General features: G+C 38.2%; 1 protein-coding gene across 1 annotated transcript in view; it reads left to right on the top strand.

Moving 5' to 3' along the window:
• The window catches only part of ltn1 (listerin E3 ubiquitin protein ligase 1), a 223,897-nt gene that overhangs the window by 115,797 nt on the left and 89,005 nt on the right, over positions 1-19,095 (top strand). Inside the window, exons 18-19 of the mRNA XM_039744932.1 lie at positions 766-870; positions 3,676-3,818. Of these exons, the coding sequence (XP_039600866.1) occupies positions 766-870; positions 3,676-3,818 (248 nt within the window). The remainder of the gene's footprint in view (positions 1-765; positions 871-3,675; positions 3,819-19,095) is intronic.

Raw genomic sequence — 19,095 nt, 5'->3', positions numbered from 1 at the left:
TCTCAGGTAAGCACACGTCTGAGAAATGCCGTCTACTAGGCATGGTGTAACGGGGCTCAATATGGTCTATAAGCCTGCGAAATCCAACATCCTCTACAACAGGGAATGGTTGATCATCCAATGCGATGAATTCCATTATCCTTTTAGTAATACCTTTAGCTTTGGCACTGTCATTGGCAAACTTTTTTGCCTTTTCTTAGAAGTCAGCCACAGATGGAGTGGGTGTCCTAGGACTGGGAGGAGCTACTTTCCTTTTCGCTGCTGCTGTTGCCGTAGCCGCCGCCGTGTCTTTCTCGTACTCTGCATGATGTTCGGGGTGTCTTGATTTTAAGTGATAAATTAAACTTGAAGTGCTGTACGTTTTTGCAGATGCACCCCCTCTGGACAATTCAGCAGAACAGTGTCTGCAAACGGCCGTTTTTGCCTCTTTCTCTGACGCTTTAAAGTGCTTCCACACTGCTGACATTTTTGCTGCATAAAGCGCGCGCCTCTCACTCTACGCGGATTACTATTTGATCGCGTCATTAAAAACATCATTGTTCGGCAAAATTTATTCGGCCTTTTTACTTATTCGCCAAGCACCGAAAGTGCTTTTTTTGGCTATTTTCGGCCGAATAATTTCGGTTGCCGAACATTCGGTGCATCCCTAGTTTATTAATTCAGTAGCTAAGCTCTCCAACTAACTAATTCAGACACTATATTTTTGTTCCTTAGTTGTTCTTAGGCATCATGAAATGAAGTCATAAGTTAAATTTTTCTCAATAGGTCTCTTAATTTTGGGTCATTGTGGTCCATGACTTTTGGAAAATATTTAGAAACCCATGGAGTAACTGGAAATGATATGCATAAACTTTATGGATCAATTGAAAGGTAAGTAATTTAATATTTGCATGACAAATGTAAAATAGAAGAATTCAAGCACACTTAATCAATATTGAAATATTGTCGATATTGAAATTTGTATACTGGCATTGGACACATTTGGCAATATAATGTGTGTGTGTCCTATGAGAATATGGTTTTCTAATTAGAAGTACATCAGGATTAGACATTATTTTAAGATATTGTTTATCAAGTCAAGTAGTTAATTTAAACCTCAAATTGGGAGATTTTTTTAGTTGATTTTATAAAAAAGACATATTAATGGAAATAGGTTAGTTCTAGTGGGAACATTTTCTATTGCTTTGATTTATAAATAATTACCACTTCAAACTCTTGCTGAATAAATTCTCATTCCTTATTGTTGAATTTATCTTTTTGTCCCCTATAATCAACATAGCCCCTGCTGTTCTAGATCATGTCTGTGTATTACTTTCTTTAGTTATCTGTTCTGGTGCAAAGCATCATGTGACCCATTTTTCTTTATTATCAATCTTCCAAGAGATTAAAAAAATAAGTGTACAAAAAGCAGCTTTATTGGACACTGTGATTTGAATATGTCACCCCTTACGCTCAAGATTTTTGTCCCTAAATTATGTACCCAGAAATAAGCAGCTATTATTCTGCTTATATAATAAAGGAGCCGCAAATGCCGCAAAATTACACATTTTTAAACAAAGTTTTTATATAATGAAGAACATTTGTTTACACCAATATAAACTAAATAAAAGACAAAGAAACTTAGTGCTTTAGGGATTTCACTCCCATAAATTGGATTTTACAATACATGACCAAGATATTTTATGACATTTCTTTTGTGCCCAATCTATCAGCTGTCATTGTACCAACTTTAGATGTTATATCCTGTAGTATTGCAAAGTTGTACTCTTTGACACAAGGTGTCCCTCTTTTAGGAAACATTTAGTCTTTTGCACCTAAATAATTTCTCAAAGTAGATATTGCAGTTGTAGTTATGTATTCTTTTTATTTTTTTAGGAAAAAAGTATACACGCGAACACACATATACTACTGAATATCATTCTGAAACAACAAATAAACAATTTATAGCTATATGCATATACTGTACATACTCATCCAAACCTTACTTTTAAAATTATTTTTCTTGCCAATCTTTAAGACAATTTCTGGGTGATCAATTTTTTTTTCTTTCTCTCAATAGATGTGGGTTTTTGTTTTGCAATTCACCTATCTTCTTCTGCCTTGTGTTGCAGTTGACTCACAGAAAGTTAGCTTGCTTCATTCATTTATTTATTTTTTGTTTTTACTGCTTTTATCTTGTGTTTCACATCTGAAATATGCAAATCTGTTTGCAAGGCAGGAAACTGCTGTTGGAAGAGCTGCAGACAGTGCAAGTCACACACACCATACATACACCTAAACCAGTGTTTGTAAGCCTGTTTAGTTCATTGTATATTTTCGGGGGGGGGTTCAGAGGGGTGAAGTGAGCACAATTAGAGAGCAAAGATAAAAATATTGGTGTGGGGAATTATACCATGAATGACTCACTAGCTGAAATGACTTCTTTTTTTCTCTCATTTGTTTGTGACAGAGTGATACGAGCAGATTAATACAGTAACATTCAGTTGAAAGGTGAATCCTCATGTGTACAATACTCACTTGTACTCTTAAGTTAAAATTTAAAGAGCACTGCTCAGAAAACTAACATCAGAACAACATGCATCTGATGTCCTTCTGGGTTTGGCAATTGAACCCATGATGTGTGAACTGTAAAACTGCATGCCACGACAATTCAAAGTAATACAATTCCATTACTTATATATTAAGCATAGACTTCATCAAGTGCATTGCGTTCAGTAGAGTCAAAACTATGATTAAGACTGTGAATCAAGCCTTGTGTGATGATAAAGATCAACTGCCACACACAGAATATATTTGGTGTCCTTTACGTATAACTGTGACATGTAGTACAAATGATCAATCATAGACATTTATAAATTACTGTAATGCTGTGAACATTCGCTGTCCAATGGTAAGGAGTCTTTCACTGTATGTGGCACAATGTAGGTGCAATCTTGGAAAAAGTAGATTCACTTAGCTGTGACTTTCTGCTTGCCTCGGCGTATACAGTATTTCTGTAAATCACATATTTTACTAATGAAAGAGAAGAGACAACATGGAAAAGACACCCTTGGGTATATAAAAGTACAATTTTTGCTTTTGATTGACTTCTAGGTTTATTTCAGTGTACACAAACAACTTTGAAATATGTCTTGTGCATAAGTGGCGATAGTGTACAGTAACTTACTGTATCTCTGCTACTCTAGGGGAAAAAAAAACCCCACAGTGTTCATCAGTCTCGGGGGTAACTTTCTCACACACTCGGTGTATATAAGAGGGCCAGCCAGACCTATACATCTTCAGAAACCAGGTGACTTGGAGAAAATCCACATTAACGTGCAAACTCTACATACACAAACCATCAGTAGATACTTGCACTGGAAACTTTAGAGCTGTGAGGCAACAGTGGTATATGCTACCATGCTTGATATCTTTAAAGTTACTTTGGTTCCCTAAAGCAGTTTAATGCCATTTACATTTACAGTAAGACGGAACTTATTCAAGAAGCATCATACAGAAGGCAGGAATTGCAGGCAAAGCATTGTGGGACATACACACACATATACTCACAAAGAGTTAGTGTAATGTCTCTTATTGGTGTAGCATTGAATATGGAACGTGAACTTTATTAATCTGAACAAAACCCATGCAGACCAAGTGGTAACAGAATCTCTTTTTTAACATGTTTGTTAATAGGTATTTCCCAGTCACAGCAGAGACTCTGTGCACCATTCAAGGACTTTCATCTGTGTTACCTGAAAAAGATAAAGACTTGTTAATTAAATACTGTATTCCTGAAATTTTGAACTTGGAGAGTAAGGATATAATGAACATACATGGTAAGTAAATTCAATGCTTCATAACAATCAGTTGTATACTTTGATTTATGTTTTAAATTATATGACAGAAATTTTAAGGAACTGGTGTCTTGTATCATATTAACAAAGCCTTTTAAGACATCCTATTTTTCTTCTTTTAATATTTGGAGAATGTCTTTGTGCATGTTTTTTGTTCATTTATGTGGTACATTGGTTGTTACCTTGCTTCTTCCCAATTCTAGATGCAACATTTTCATAGTGCCAAGGCATATTTGTTCCACCTACTGTATAAGATTAAGCGGACAGATTTGGTAAAGCAAAGCAAAAGCTAACATATATTGAAAAGGTGCATGCATAGATATTATTTTAAATGATATGTGCCTTTGTATTCATGCTTCCTGTGAAAGAGGTTCATTAAAGAGCCATTACTAAACCAACAATATACAGTTGTGCTTGAAAGTTTGTGCACCCTTTAGAAGTTTCTATATTTCTGCATAAATATGACCTAAAACATCATCAGATTTTCGCTCAAATCCTAAAAGTAGATAAAGAGAAACCAGTTAAACAAATGAAAAAATATTATACTTGGTCATTTATTTATTAAGGAAAATGATCGAATATTACATATTTGTGAGTGGCAAAAGTATGTGAACCTTTGCTTTCAGTATCTGGTGTGACCCCCTTTGCAGCAATAACTGCAACTAAATGTTTTCGGTAACTGTTGATCAGTCCTGCACACACCGGCTTGGAGGAATTTTAGCCCATTCCTTTGTACATAACAGCTTCAACTCTGGGATGTTGGTGCGTTTCCTCACATTAACTGCTCACTTCAGGTCCTTCCACAACATTTCGATTAGATTAAGGTCAGGACTTTGACTTGGCCATTCCAAAACATTAACTTTGTTCTTCTTTAACCATTCTTTGGTAGAACGACTTGTGTGCTTAGGGTCGTTGTCTTGCTGCATGACCCACCTTCTCTTGAGATTCAGTTCATGGACAGATGTCCTGACATTTTCCTTTAGAATTCTCTGATATAATTCAGAATTCATTGTTCCATCAATGAAGGCAAGCCGTCCTGGCCCAGATGTAGCAAAACAGGCCCAAACCATGATACTACCACCACCATGTTTCATAGATGGGATAAGGTTCTTATGCTGGAATGCAGTGTTTTCCTTTCTCCAAACATAACGCTTTTCATTTAAGCCTAAAAGTTCTATTTTAGTCTCATCCGTCCACAAAACATTCTTCCAATAGCCTTCTGGGTTGTCCACGTGATCTTTAGCAAACTGCAGACGAGCAGCAATGTTTTTTTTGGAGAAGAGTGGCTTTCTCCTTGCATTCCTGCCATGCACACCATTGTTCTTCAGTGCATGAACATTAGCCAATGTGAGAGAGGCCTTCAGTTGCTTAGAAGTTACCCTGGGGTCCTTTGTGACCTCGCCAACTATTACACACTTTTCTCTTGGAGTGATCTTTGTTGGTTGACCACTCCTGGGGAGGGTAACAATGTCCTTGAATTTCCTCCATTTGTACACAATCTGTCTGACTGTGGATTAGTGGAGTCCAAACTCTTTGGAGATGGTTTTGCAACCTTTTCCAGCCTGATGAGCATCAACATCTCTTTTTCTGAGGTCCTCAGAAATCTCCTTTGTTCGTGACATAATACATTTCCACAAACGTGTTGTGAAGAGCAGACTTTGTTAGATCCCTGTTCTTTAAACAACACAGGGTGCCCACTCACACCTGATTGTCATCCCATTGATTAAAAACACCTGACTCTCATTTCACCTTCAAACTAACTGCTAATCCTAAAGGTTCACATACTTTTACCACTCACAAATATGTAATATTTGATCATTTTCCTTTATAAATAAATGACCAAGTATAATATTTTTGTCTCATTTGTTTAACTGGTTTCTCTTTATCTACTTTTAGGACTTGAGTGAAAATCTGATGATGTTTTAGGTCATGTTTATGCAGAAATATAGAAAATTCTAAAGGGTTCACAAACTTTCAAGCACAACAGTACAGTACATAAAGATATGTCTTGCATCTTTACGGCAGTGATTCTAAAAGATAGAAATAATCGCTAACATTAAAGGAAGATTATACTTGCTTCTGTTTAATGTAGGCTTAACACTCACTAGAATATAATACTCGCAGGAGAGCAGTACTTGGCCAAAGCAGATGCAGTTGGAGTTTCCTGCAATTGGCACTTATCTAGTTTTGAGAGTCTGGGAAAGCATTTTGGTCCTAGGCTTGGGCAGGAGTGATGTCTTCCTTCAATCTGTAGGTGTGCTTGCTCTCAGGTTTTCATGCAGTTGTCCAGTTTTTATATCTTCTCTTTGAGATAACATTTTCCAAACATGGGTACAATGTGTTTGCTGACAAGCATCATTAGAATATGGCACACGGTTCCTGTAGAGGTTGCTTGCTGGGGAAACCTTGAAATAGCTGCTGACTTTTATCTGCAATCAAATACAGAATCGTGATGCATTACAAATTGCACAGTGGACGACAACATGTTTAAAGACTGCACAGTCTCCTTTGAAACAAACTTCAGCACTGTAAATTACAATTTTATCAAATAGCATGGACTAACAGTATTAAAAAGTATCTGTCCCACACTGAATATTATTTTAATTGTTAAAATGGACTGTGCTGTAGTGGCCACAATCAGTAGGCCATGTCATTTCCATTTTTATTTAAGTTTCTTAATACTTGTTCTGTGTAATGATTGTGTTCTGAATGTGAATATTACAAGTTATTTATTGTATACACTGTGTGCACAATTATTAGGCAAGTGAGTATTTTGACCATATCATCATTTTTAATGCGTATATTCCAACTCCAAGCTGTATTAACTTGAATGCTTATTGGATTTAAGCACGTCAGGTGATGTGTATTTGTGTAATGAGGGAGGGTGTGGCCTAAGGAGATCAACACCCTATATCAAGGTGTGCAGAATTATTAGGCAGCTAGTTTTCCTCAGGCAAAATGGGCCAAAAAAGAGATTTAACTGACTCTGAAAAGTCAAAAATTGTAAAAAGTCTTTCAGAGGGATGCAGCACTTTTGGAATTGCTAAGATATTGGTGTGTGATCACAGAACCATCAAGCATTTTGTTGCAAATAGTCAACAGGGTCGCAAGAAACGTGTTGAGAACAAAAGACACAAATTAGCTGCCAAAGATTTGAGAAGAATCAAACGTGAAGCTACCAGGAACCCATTATCCTCCAGTACTTTCATATTCCAGAGCTGCAACCTACCTGGAGTGCCCAGAAGTACAAGGTGTTCAGTGCTCAAAGACATGGCCAAGGTAAGGAGGGCTGAAACCCAACCACCACTGAACAAGAAACATAAGTTGAAACGTCAAAACTGGGCCAAGAAATATCTGAAGACAGATTTTTTTCAAAGGTTTTATGGACCGATGAGATGAGAGTGACTCTTGATGGACCAGATGGATGGACCTGTGGATCAGTAATGGGCACAGAGCTCCACTCCAACGTGGAGGTGGGGTACTGGTATGAGCTGGTATTTTTAAAGATGAGCTAGTTGGACCTTTTTGCATTGAAGATGAACTCAAAATCAACTCCCAAACCTACAGGAAAAAGACCATGATTTTTATGCAGGCCAATGCTCCATCACTTGCATCGAAGTTCTCTACTGTGTGGCCAGCCAGTAAACGCCTTAAAGATGAAGGAATAATAACATGGCCCCCCTTCCTCATCTGACCTAAACCCTATCGAGAACTTGTGGGCACTTCTTAAACGCTAGATTTACGGGGGAGAAAAACAATACACCTCTCTGAAGAGTGTCTGGGAGGCTGTAGTCACTGCTCCACAAAAAGTGTGGAACCTGTGTAAATTTATTCTTTGCTGGAGAGTCCAGTTTTTCCCACATTGAGTACAGTATTGGGACATTTCATACAGAGATTTAGGTAAATCACATTGGATGATTAGTGGGACAGCAGAGAAGCCTGTCTTGTGGCTTTTACTAAAATTTACTATGATGATAATAATAAGGCATTTTATTTACAGTACATAGCACCTATCCCATGGTCAAAGTGCTTAACAAATATTCAAAAGGGTACTAAAAGAGTTGTACCAAGGAAGAAGATAAAATTATTAACACGTAGGCAGAGGTTGGTTGACACACTCGCCACACGACGAACCATCTGGATTGGGACCCAAGTGCAGTTGTGTAACAGATGACACCTCAGCACCATACTGGAACAATGTGAGGTTTTTTTTTTTTCTTTTTTCTTTTTAGTGGCTGCAGTGCCAATCTTGCTACCATTCCCCAAGTTTTCCCTGCAAGTTGGAGGATCTACTTGCAGGGCTGGATGCAGATTGCTGAGAAGCAGCATTAGAAATTGGAATTAATTTAGAATTTGGAATTAAAGATGATAAACTTGAGAGTAAGGATACAATTGAAAAGAATTTTATTTTATATTCTGCATGCATTAATGCTTTGGCAGTCCAATACCAGTCACAAATAGTAATCATTAAAGTGTTTCTTGTTTTAATACCATTTTTGATTTATGAGCAATTGAAGCTTATAAAGAGATTTGCGAGAAAGACCAAAAAAAGAGAATTACAGTAATCCAGATGAGAGGTGACAAGGCTATGAACAAGGATAGCAGTGGTGTGGGGAGTGAGGGAGGGGCAAATGCGATTAATGTTACACAGGTGGAATTAGGCAGTCCGGGAGATGTTATTAATGAGGGACTGAAAAGATAAAGTACTGTCTAGGATGACATCCAGACTCTTAACCTGTGGGGAAGGGGAGACACTTTTGAATAATATTGATTTTGTACCAATAAGGAGAACCTCAGTTTTGTCACTATTTAATTTAGGAAAATTTGAAGAAAGCCAAGATTTGATTTCTGCTATCCAATCAATAAGTGAGGAGGGTGGAAAGGAAAAAGTAGGTTTGCTAGTGAGGTAGAGTCCTACATTATATGTAAAACATTTTAAAATCTGTTCCACTGCGTTATTTTAGTCTTGGCAGCTGCAATCTTCCAAAATGCTGAAAATTGTGTTACATTATGATCACTTGACCCTAGTGATTCAGTCACTATATACCCACAATTCTATCCTGATTATTACAAAATACTACATCTAGAAAGGCTTTACCCCATGTTGGTGCTTGTTATAAAAACAGTCACTGATTATGTCTAAAAACCGGTGCTCTTGTGCTCTGCTATTTGCAAGGTTATCCCAGTTAATATTTGGGTAGTTAAAGTCCCACATGACTGTAATATCCTTCTGTAAACTTTCCTTTTTAATATTGCAAAAAAGATGTGTGTTGAAATTATTATCTACATCGGATGGTCTATATTACAATCCTAAAATAAGACCTTTTTACCTAATGCTTTCCAGACAAAGCCTATGAAAGGCAGAAAGTGTACTTGTGCAGATTTTTTAAAGTTAAGGGAATATGTTTGAAAAAGAGTCTTAAAATATAAGAAAAAATACAGATCATGTAAGATGAGTCTTTTCTATGCACATATCTACTTCAGATTTTTTGATCAGCCTACAGATGTTTTGTCAGTTTTTTTGGTAATTTATACATCTGGGTAATGGTCTTCTCTCTCTTGTTCAGGTTACAACCTACCATCTGAAGCAATTAAAGTAAATTGAGCCTTGCAAGATGAAGCACACAATTTGCACAGGTGTCCCAACTTCTGATGATTACTAAAAACCCTCTCTCTGTCTTAAAGCTGGGACAATATATATGAACTGAAATGGAAATAAAGGAAAACAGAAAAAACACTCTAGTAGGTTTTAGAATAGTAGTTGTAAGAACTCCCAAGTGCTATGTGAAATTACACTTTTCATTAGAGGACCTAAGATGTTAAACTAGGTCTTCAGAACTGTGACTGTTCCTGACTTTCTATGACTGTCTATGAATGTGCTTTATATCATAACCAATCCCAGGCTATAGTCAGTGAAGGGCACTACAGTAATCCCTCCTCGATCGCAGGGGTTGCGTTCCAGAACCCCCCGCGATAGATGAAAATCTGCGAAGTAGAAACCATATGTTTGTATGGTTATTTTTATATATTTTAAGCCCTTATAAACTCTCCCACACTCTTAACATTATTAGAGCCTTCTAGACATGAAATAACACCCTTTAGTCAAAAGTTTAAACTGTGCTCCATGACAAGACATAGATGACAGTTCTTTCTCAAAATTAAAAGAATGCAAACATATTTTCCTCTTCAAAGAATGCATGTCAGAGAGAGAAAGCCCGTGCGCGAGAGAAAAGCAAACAATCAAAAAATCAATACATGCTTTTGGGCTTTTAAGTATGCAGAAGCACTGATAAAGCGGCATTTTTTTAGGGGAGCGTCCGTATCTTCTAAGCAAACAGCCTCTTTGCAATCAGCCCCTCTGCTCACACCCCCTCCGTCAGGCGTAGAGAATGTCAGAGAGAGTGAGACAGAGAAAAGCAAACAATCAAGCACCACGCGGGAAGCATATCGTATATCATTGAGGAGTTTTAGTTAATACGTAATACATGCTCTGATTGGGTAGCTTCTAAGCCATCCTCCAATAGCGTTCCTTGTATGAAATCAACTAGGTAAACAAACTGAGGAAGCATGTACCATAAATTAAAAGACCCATTGTGCGCAGAAATCCGTGAACCAGCAAAAAATCCGTGATATATATTTAGATATGCTTACATTTAAAATCCGCAATGGAGTGAAGCCTCGAAAGTCGAAGCGCGATATAGCGAGGGATCACCATATATAAAAGTAAAATTAACTGAATTGAAGTAAATGTTACTGATTTGTTAAACTTTTAAGAAAACTGTAGATTACTCTCGACTGTAAAATTAAGATCGAAATTAATATTACATAGTCAACTGTATCGTTGCTTGCTGACATTGCCCTAGTAACAGGAAAATGTACTCAGTCCCTCAGACCCAATAAAGATAATAAATAAGCTAAATCATCATAATTGAAGTATTACTTTTTAATATTGTCTCATCTTCATTGCCACAGCTTGCATGGAAAATATCAGTATGGGGTTTGCACCATTCACAGTATAAAAACAGACTAATGTTGTCAACAATATTCATGTATCATTTTTTATATAAGTACTACACTTACAGTGCTGTTAGACTCAAGATTATTGTTAGTTATCAGACATTGTTCTTGCACGGTTTGTAGAATAAATAATTTTTAATGCAGTATACACAGAAACGTGATGATAATAATCCATTTACTTTCTGAAAATAGCTTGCGTCTCCCAAGAGTGAGTACTACAAACAGTGCTGTTTCTTGGATAATATTCAGCTTCATTTACATATGAATGACGCTAAACTTTATAAAACTGTATAAACACTAAACTCTTAATCAAGCCTGATGATGCTTCTTCTGTTATGTCCTTAATGAATGACATTGAGTTAATACATTAGATAAGTGAAAATAGCTTTTCTTGAATGTCAGAAAAAGAAAATCTATTAGAGGGTTAGTATGCCATAGTTAGTTAAGAAAATGTTTCAGCTTTAATTACAGTACCATTGAGTGTTAGTTATGCTGAATTAACATGTTATGTTTGCCGCCCTTCAGTTTGTTAACACACTTAAATAAGTGCACTGTCCAAGATGTTCCAATTCTACCTAAGAAACACAAGAAAACTAAGGTCTTTCCTCTCACTGCAGCATCCAAAAAGTTATTTTTTTTGTAATCCTTGGGGGGCTCCACTCCCTGCTTGCTTCACTTGATCACCCCCAGGTTTGGTTAACTGGATATACAATTGAAAGAGATTGTTACTTTCATTCATTTTTTTATTTCTTGATATTTGCCAGTAATAAAGTTAATAAGTTATTCCACTTCCTCCCCCCAAGGTGCACTATGCGTCAGCCACTTCGCATCTCTGCTTCTCGTGTTGTCAAGAGGAGGGCTGAACGCACGCTAAGGAGATGTGGTCGCTCCTCCAAAAACCCCTCTTAAACGGTGATACAATGGGAAACAATTTTTTTTCTCCTCTATGCTTGATCAGCTTATTTGCTGCTGCTTGTACCGTGCTGTGTTATCTGCATATATGTCATTTAAAAGCCTGTACAGCAGCTGTCCTTTTGTCTCACTTCCTTGTCTCGCAGTTCGTTAAAGTGTCTCAGAAAATCACGTCTCAACCGAAGATTTTTCTATTATACAGTAATAGAGAGATTTTGTTTTTGTGGAGATCAGACCTGTACACAGTTTTCCAAATGGGGTCTTATAACTTAATTGTACACCTTAAGGGTAACTTCCCTTGATTTGTACTCATTCCACATGCCATGCAGTCCAGCATTCTATATTAGTTTTTTCTGAGTTCTGTACACTTTGTGAATGTGGACTGCAAGAGTGCTGTAATGAAGGGGAAAATTAGGACAATTCCAAAAATCCATGATTGACTGGGGCCCTCAAAAGTATTGGAAAATAACTAACAGTTTTTGAATTTTGCATAGCATTTGAAATGTAGAGTGGTAAAATCTACAGACCTGCCAGCCAATTTTAGATGTGTTTTGCTTGAATTGAAATGCCGAAGCCAAATTCTGCGTTCAAGAAAAGAAAGGCAAAAAAAGTTTGAATGAGAGAAAAGGCTCCAACATTTTATTACTAAATTATTTGCAGGGAAAGGTCAATTTATTGGCATTAGTCCATTCTTTATTGGAGGTGCAAACAAACTGGTTTGAAGGATCATTCAGTCTAACCCAGGGGAGGGCAGATTCAGCCCTGGAGGGCCACAGTGGCTGCAGGTTTTTGTTCCAACCCAATTGCTTAATAAGAAGCACTTATAGCTCAAGTAACACTTCTGCTTCACTTTAGTTGTCTCACTCATTAATATTTTGAACCCTTATTGCTTATTTTAGTCTTAAATAGCTGTAGTCGTGGTTTTTAATTGCTCCTTCTTAGCAATAACATGCAAATTATAAAACAGACCAACATTTCTCCATTTAGCTTGTTTCCATTTACACATGTGTCTATCATGTACTATTGGGTTTAATTAAATACTTGGAAGGAAAGTGAAGAGAAAAAAGTGAAGCACTGAGAATAACTCATCTGTTTTAGACTTCAATCAATTGGATGATATCCTTAGAAAGGAAATAAAATCTAGGATGTGCGAATGACTTGACATGGCTGAGTTAAAACACTAGAAAGCCATTAAATTAAATAATTGACAAGGATTGGTTTTTAATTAAGCAACTGGGCTGGAACAAAAACCTTTCAACCATTGCGGCCCTCCAGGACTGAATCTGCCCATCTATGGTCTAACAAATAACCAAAAAATCTAATTAGAAGCCAGTTTGATTAAGCTGTGCAGTCATTGCCCTATTATTAAGTAATTCAAAAGTATGTTGCTGTATCGCAGTAAATAGAAAACAACACATTTCTAGAACTAATTATTTTAGTGCTGGACAGCTTTTTAATATTGTTAACTTAGTACTTTCATGGTAAACACTAAGACTCATTTTACAGAATTTAACCTATAAGTTTTGTTATATACGAATAAACTACTCAAAAAAGGAGCACTTTGAAAACACATCAGATCTCAATGGGGAAAAAAATCATGCTGGATATCTATACTGATATGGACTGTGTAATGTGTTAGGAATGAAAGGATACCACATTGTTTAATGGAAATGAAAATTATCAACCAACAGAGGGCTGAATTCAAAGACACCCCGAAAATCAAAGTGAAAAAATGATGCGGCATCCTAGTCCATTTTGCCGTAATTTCATTGCAGCAACTCAAAATCATACTCAGTAGTTTGTATGGCCCTCACATACTTGTATGCATGCTTGACAACATCTTGGCATGCTCCTAATGAGATGACGGATGGTGTCCTGGGGGGTCTGTTCCCAATCTGGATCAGGGCATCACTGAACTCCAGGATAGCCAGGATGGACCGAAGCATAATTGACTGTCCACTGTCTTTTGAGTGCCTGGCTCTTAAACTAATAACGGAAACAGGTCCTGTCTCACTCATTGTTCTTTATCATCCCCCAAAATACAATGCATCCTTCTTATCTGATCTGATTGAACTTTTAACCCACCTAAGCTCTTACTCTCAGAGAATTATCCTTCTTGGTGATTTCAACATCCATATTGACATTACTACATCTAAACTGAGAAATGAATTCCTATCCTTACTGGACTGTTTTGACTTGACACAACATGTTGATTTTCCCACCCACTCTGGTGGTCATATATTGGATCTGATCTGCACTTCTGGATTATCTGTTGCCAATATTTACAACACTGATTTAGGACTCTATGACCATAAAGCAGTATTTTTCACTGTCTCCCTGCCTTTACCTCCTCTTACCTGTAAACGACAAATTTCTTACAGAAACCTTAAAAATATCTGTCCCTCTATCCTTTCTGGATCCATTTCTGATCTTTTACTGTCTGCACCTATTCCGTCAACACTAGATAGTCTTGTTGACCACTATAACTCAGCCCTTCATTCAGCATTAGATAAAACAGCTCCTTTAAACGTTCAGCTCCTTGGTATAATTCAGAATTGCGATCTATGAAAGCAGCTGGCCGACGCCTTGAGAGAATGTCACGTAACACTGCCCTCACCGTGCACATCCAGGCATTCTCTGACCACCAAAGAGCTTACAGAGAAGCACTAACTGCTGCTAAGAACACCCACTATGGCAGAATAATAGAAAGTGGCCACAATAACCCAAGGGTTTTGTTTTCTGTAGTTAATAAACTACTCAACCTGCATCTGGCCCAACTACCTCTTCTACTGAAGTCTGTGAGGATTTCCTCCACTTTTTCCGTAACAAAATTAAAGATCTAAATAATTCAACTAACATAAATACATCATCTGTTTATATCTCTCCCTGTTTTCCCACTCCATCCAGCTCCTTCTCTAAGTTCTCACCAGTCACATCTGTGTTTGTTAATAACCTGCTTTGTAAGATGAGGCTGACTACTTGTGTACTGGACCCCATCCCCAGCACACTACTTAAATCCTGCCTTCATGCCATAATCCCGACTGTTACAACAATAATAAACTCATCCCTTGACACTGGCTCTGTGCGCTCACTTTTAAAATCGCTTCTGTAACCCCAATGTTAAAAAGTCTGGTCTTGATGCTGACAATCTTAACAATTTCCACCTATTTCCCACTTACCTTTCCTGTCAAAAGCTCTTGAGCGTGTTGTAGCTTCCCAGCTCACCAACTACTTAACTCTAATAATTTGATGGAACCCTTTCAGTCTGGTTTCAGGGTGCAGCACAGCTGTGAAACTGCTCTGCTACGGGTAACCAATGATTTGCTTATGGCAGCAGACTCTGGACAAACCAGCATATTAATTCTATTAGACCTCAGTGCAGCATTTGACACTGTCAGACATGACATTCTACTGTCCAGAATGGAGAACATGCTGGGTATCTCTGGCACTGCCCTCCAGTGGTTCAAGTCCTATCTGACTGATAGGCAAGAGTTTGTTAGTCTTGGCAACAGCAGATCCAGCTCAGGCCAGTCACACAAGGAGTTCCTCAGGGCTCTGTCCTGGCCCTCTTCTCTTCTGTATTTATATGCTTCCCTTGGCCATATTATTCGTAGCTATGGACTGGGCTATAATTTTATGCAGATGATACTCAACTCTACTTCAATGTTAAAAGTGGAACTTCATCAGAGCTTTCTCAGCTCACAACCTGCCTTAGTGAAATTAAAACCTGGATGGAGCAGAACTCTTTAAAATTAAACTGCAACAAAACTGAACTCCTGCAAATTGGGACTAAAATGCAACTTAATAAAATGAGCTCCTTCCCAGTCCATCTTGGTGGTGATCTCATCAGACCTGCCTCTACTGCAAAGAATCTTGGTGTCATTTTTGATTCCTCCCTTTCTTACTCCACCCACATAAATCACATTAAGAAACTTTCTTACTTTCACCTCCATAACATATCCAGTGTTGCTCCTTCCTCTCCTTTTCTAATGCTGAGAAACTTGTCCATGCTTTTATCACATCCTGCATAGATTATTGTAACTCGCTCCTGGCAGGTGCCCCTTCTAATCTTATATCACAGCTCCAGCTTATTCAAAACTCAGCTGCAAGAGTCCTTACTCGAACCAGCAGCAGCGAGCACATCACACCCATCCTGCTCCGTCTTCACTGGCTCCCTGTGTCTTACAGAATCGAATATAAAATCCTACTAATAACCTACAAAGCCATAAATAACCTTGCGCCAAACTACATCAGTGACCTTCTCCATCACTATGTGCCTGCCCGCTCACTAAGGTCCTCTGATTCTGGCAATCTTGTTGTGCCCCACACTAATCTGGGTTACAGGGCCTTCAGCTGTATAGCGCCCAGACTCTGGAATGACCTACCGAAATTAATTAAATCAGCTGACTCCAAGAATTCTTTTAAAAAACAACTTAAAACTCATCTGTTCAGGAAGTCTTTTAGCTCTACTTTGACTTCATTCCCCTTCTCTCAGTTTACCTATCTGTCAAGATGCTCATGTAACCTGTGTGTGTGTGCTAGACCATTAATTCTGTTGTCTGTTAGGCTTTCTCTGAATTTACTGTCTTAATCTTCTTTATTTAATTATTTGCTTTGTACTATGCTATATACTGTATACCCTGCCGTTTTTATATTCTGTAAGTGCCTTGAGCATGGGAAAGGCACTATATAAATAAAATGTATTATTATAATGTCCCAGAGGTGTTCTATTGGATTTAGGGCAGGCAAGCATGGGTGCCAGTCAGTGATATCAATTCCTTCATCCTCCAGAAACTGCCTGCATACTCTTACCACATGAGGCCAGGCATTGTCGTGCACCAGGAGGAACTCGGGACCCACTGTACCAGCATAGGGTCTGACAATGGGTCCAAGGATTTCATCCCGATATCTAATGGCCATCAAGGTGCCATTGTCTCCCCTGTAGAGGTCTGTGTGTCCCTCCATGGATATGCCTCCCCAGACCATCACTGGCCCACCACCAAACCTGTCATGCTGAATGATGTTACAAGCAGCATAACATTCTCCACGGCTTCTCCAGACCCTTTCATGTCTGTTACATGTGCTCAGGGTGAACCTGCTCTCATCTGTGAAAAGCACAGGGCACCAGTGGTGAACCTGCCAATTCTGGTATTCTGTGGCAAATGCCAATCGAGCTCCATGGTGCGGGGCAGTGAGAACAAGGTCCACTAGAGAACATTAGGCCCTCAGGCCACCCTCATGAAGTCTGTTTCTGATTATTTGGTCAGAGACATTCACACCAGTGGCCTGCTGGAGGTCATTTTGTAGGGCTCTGGCAGTACTCATCCTGTTCCTCCTTGCACAACGGAGCAGATACCAGTCCTGCTGATGGGTTATGGACCTTCTATGGCCCTCTCCAGCTCTCCTAGAGTAACTGCCTGTCTCCTGGAATCTCCTCCATGCCTTTGAGATTGTGCTAGAAGACACAGCAAACCTTCTGGTAATGGCACGTATTGATTTGCCATCCTGGAGAAGTTGGACTCCCTGTGCCACCGTTGTAGGGGCCAGGTATCGCCACATGATACCAGTAGTGACAATGACCACAGCCAAATGCAAAACTAGTGAAAAAACGGTCAGAAAAGATGAAGAGGGAAAGATGTCAGCGGCCTCCACCTGTTAAACCATTCTTGTTTTGGGGGTCGTCTTATTGTTGCCACGCTAGTGCACCTGTTGTTAATTTCATTAAAAAACCCCTTTGCTACTTAACTGATCAGATGAATATCCCAGAAATTTCTTTGACTTGATGCTATACTCTAATTTAAAAGTGTTCCTTTAATTTTTTGAGCAGGATGTGTATGTGTGTGTGTGTGTGTATATATATATATATATATATATATATATATATATATATATATATATATATATATATACACAAACCCAGTTCCATGATAGTTGGGACACTGCGTAAAATGTAAATAAAACAATGTAATTATTTACAAATCTCATAAACCCATATGTTATTCACAATAGAACATGGAAGCAATATCAAATGTTGAAAGTGAGACATTTTACCATTTCGTGAAAATTTTTAGCTCATTTTGAATTTTATGGCAGTAGCACAACTCAGAAAAGTTCAGACAGGAGAAACAAAGGTCTGAAAAAGTAAGTTCTACTAAAACTAGCTTGTTACTTATATTCCTATCCAAATCATATATATTTGCAGCTGGAGATCCACAAAGGGAGAAAATGAATCGCGTATCATAAAGTAGTTTTTATTCCTGAGCTATCAGCCCCTGCCAGGGGCCTTCATCAGAGGATAATGCTTAGACTTGCTAGAATCAAAGGCAATATATAGAAAAAATTATGTGGGGGTGGGGGTATTGGTTGTAAAGTTTTATTTATTATGAACATGTTCTTCTTAAGTTTGCATATGCTGGATTTATGTCCAAATGTCTGTTGATGGCATTCTCATTTGATAGCCAATATTCGGCCAGCTCTCTGGCACTTTTAGTACTGGCCTTAAATCTTACTTGTACATTGTCCCAGTTAAATGTATGTCCTGTTGATTTGGTATGCGCATAGATCAGTGATCGTGAGTCCTTTCTTCTGACGGGGTTGCAATGTTCATGTACACGTGTTGCGATTCTTTTTGATGTTTGTCCTATGTATAGCGCTGGGCAAGAACTGCATGGAATGCTGTAAACTGTGTTTCATGTTTCTGCTGTTGATTTCTTTTTTTTAGCATTAAAGAGGACCGTGCGCAAATTGTTCATGGGTTTGTGTGCTATTCTATTGCCTGACTTGGCCACGATGCGTGCTGCACCTTCAGACACATTGTGGTGATAAGGAAGTGAGTACCAGGTGGGGTGGGGGTTCTGATTCAAGTCGATTGTTTGCTGAGTTTTTTGACGTCTCCTGTGTAAGCTTCGATTAATGAATGTTTTTGAGTGTCCGTTTTTCCCTTTGTGGATCTGCAGCTGCAAATATGCAAATCACAGACCTTCTCTTCCATATACAGTAGAGTCTTGCTTATCCGACATTCAGTATTATCCGACTTCCCACTGCAAAAAAAAAAACGCATCAATCGCCAACAACAACTGCAAGTAGCAAGCGTGAGCGTAGTCTATTTTTTTTGTTGCTCTCGACTGTGCCGCAGCTAATTACAGTAGAACCTCGGTTTGCGAACATAATTCGTTCCGTAAACGTGCTCACAGTCCAAAGCACTCGTACAGTATATCAATGCGAATTTCCCCATAAGAAATAATGGAAACTAAGATGATTCATTCCACAACCCAAAACTATTCATATAAAAATGATTAATACAAAATATACAGTAAAAATACATAAAGCA

Source organism: Polypterus senegalus, chromosome 2 (assembly GCF_016835505.1).
Source record: "Polypterus senegalus isolate Bchr_013 chromosome 2, ASM1683550v1, whole genome shotgun sequence".
NCBI lineage: Eukaryota > Metazoa > Chordata > Cladistia > Polypteriformes > Polypteridae > Polypterus > Polypterus senegalus.
The sequence above is the reverse complement of the archived record's forward strand: the minus strand, read 5'-3'. Positions and strand labels throughout refer to the sequence as shown.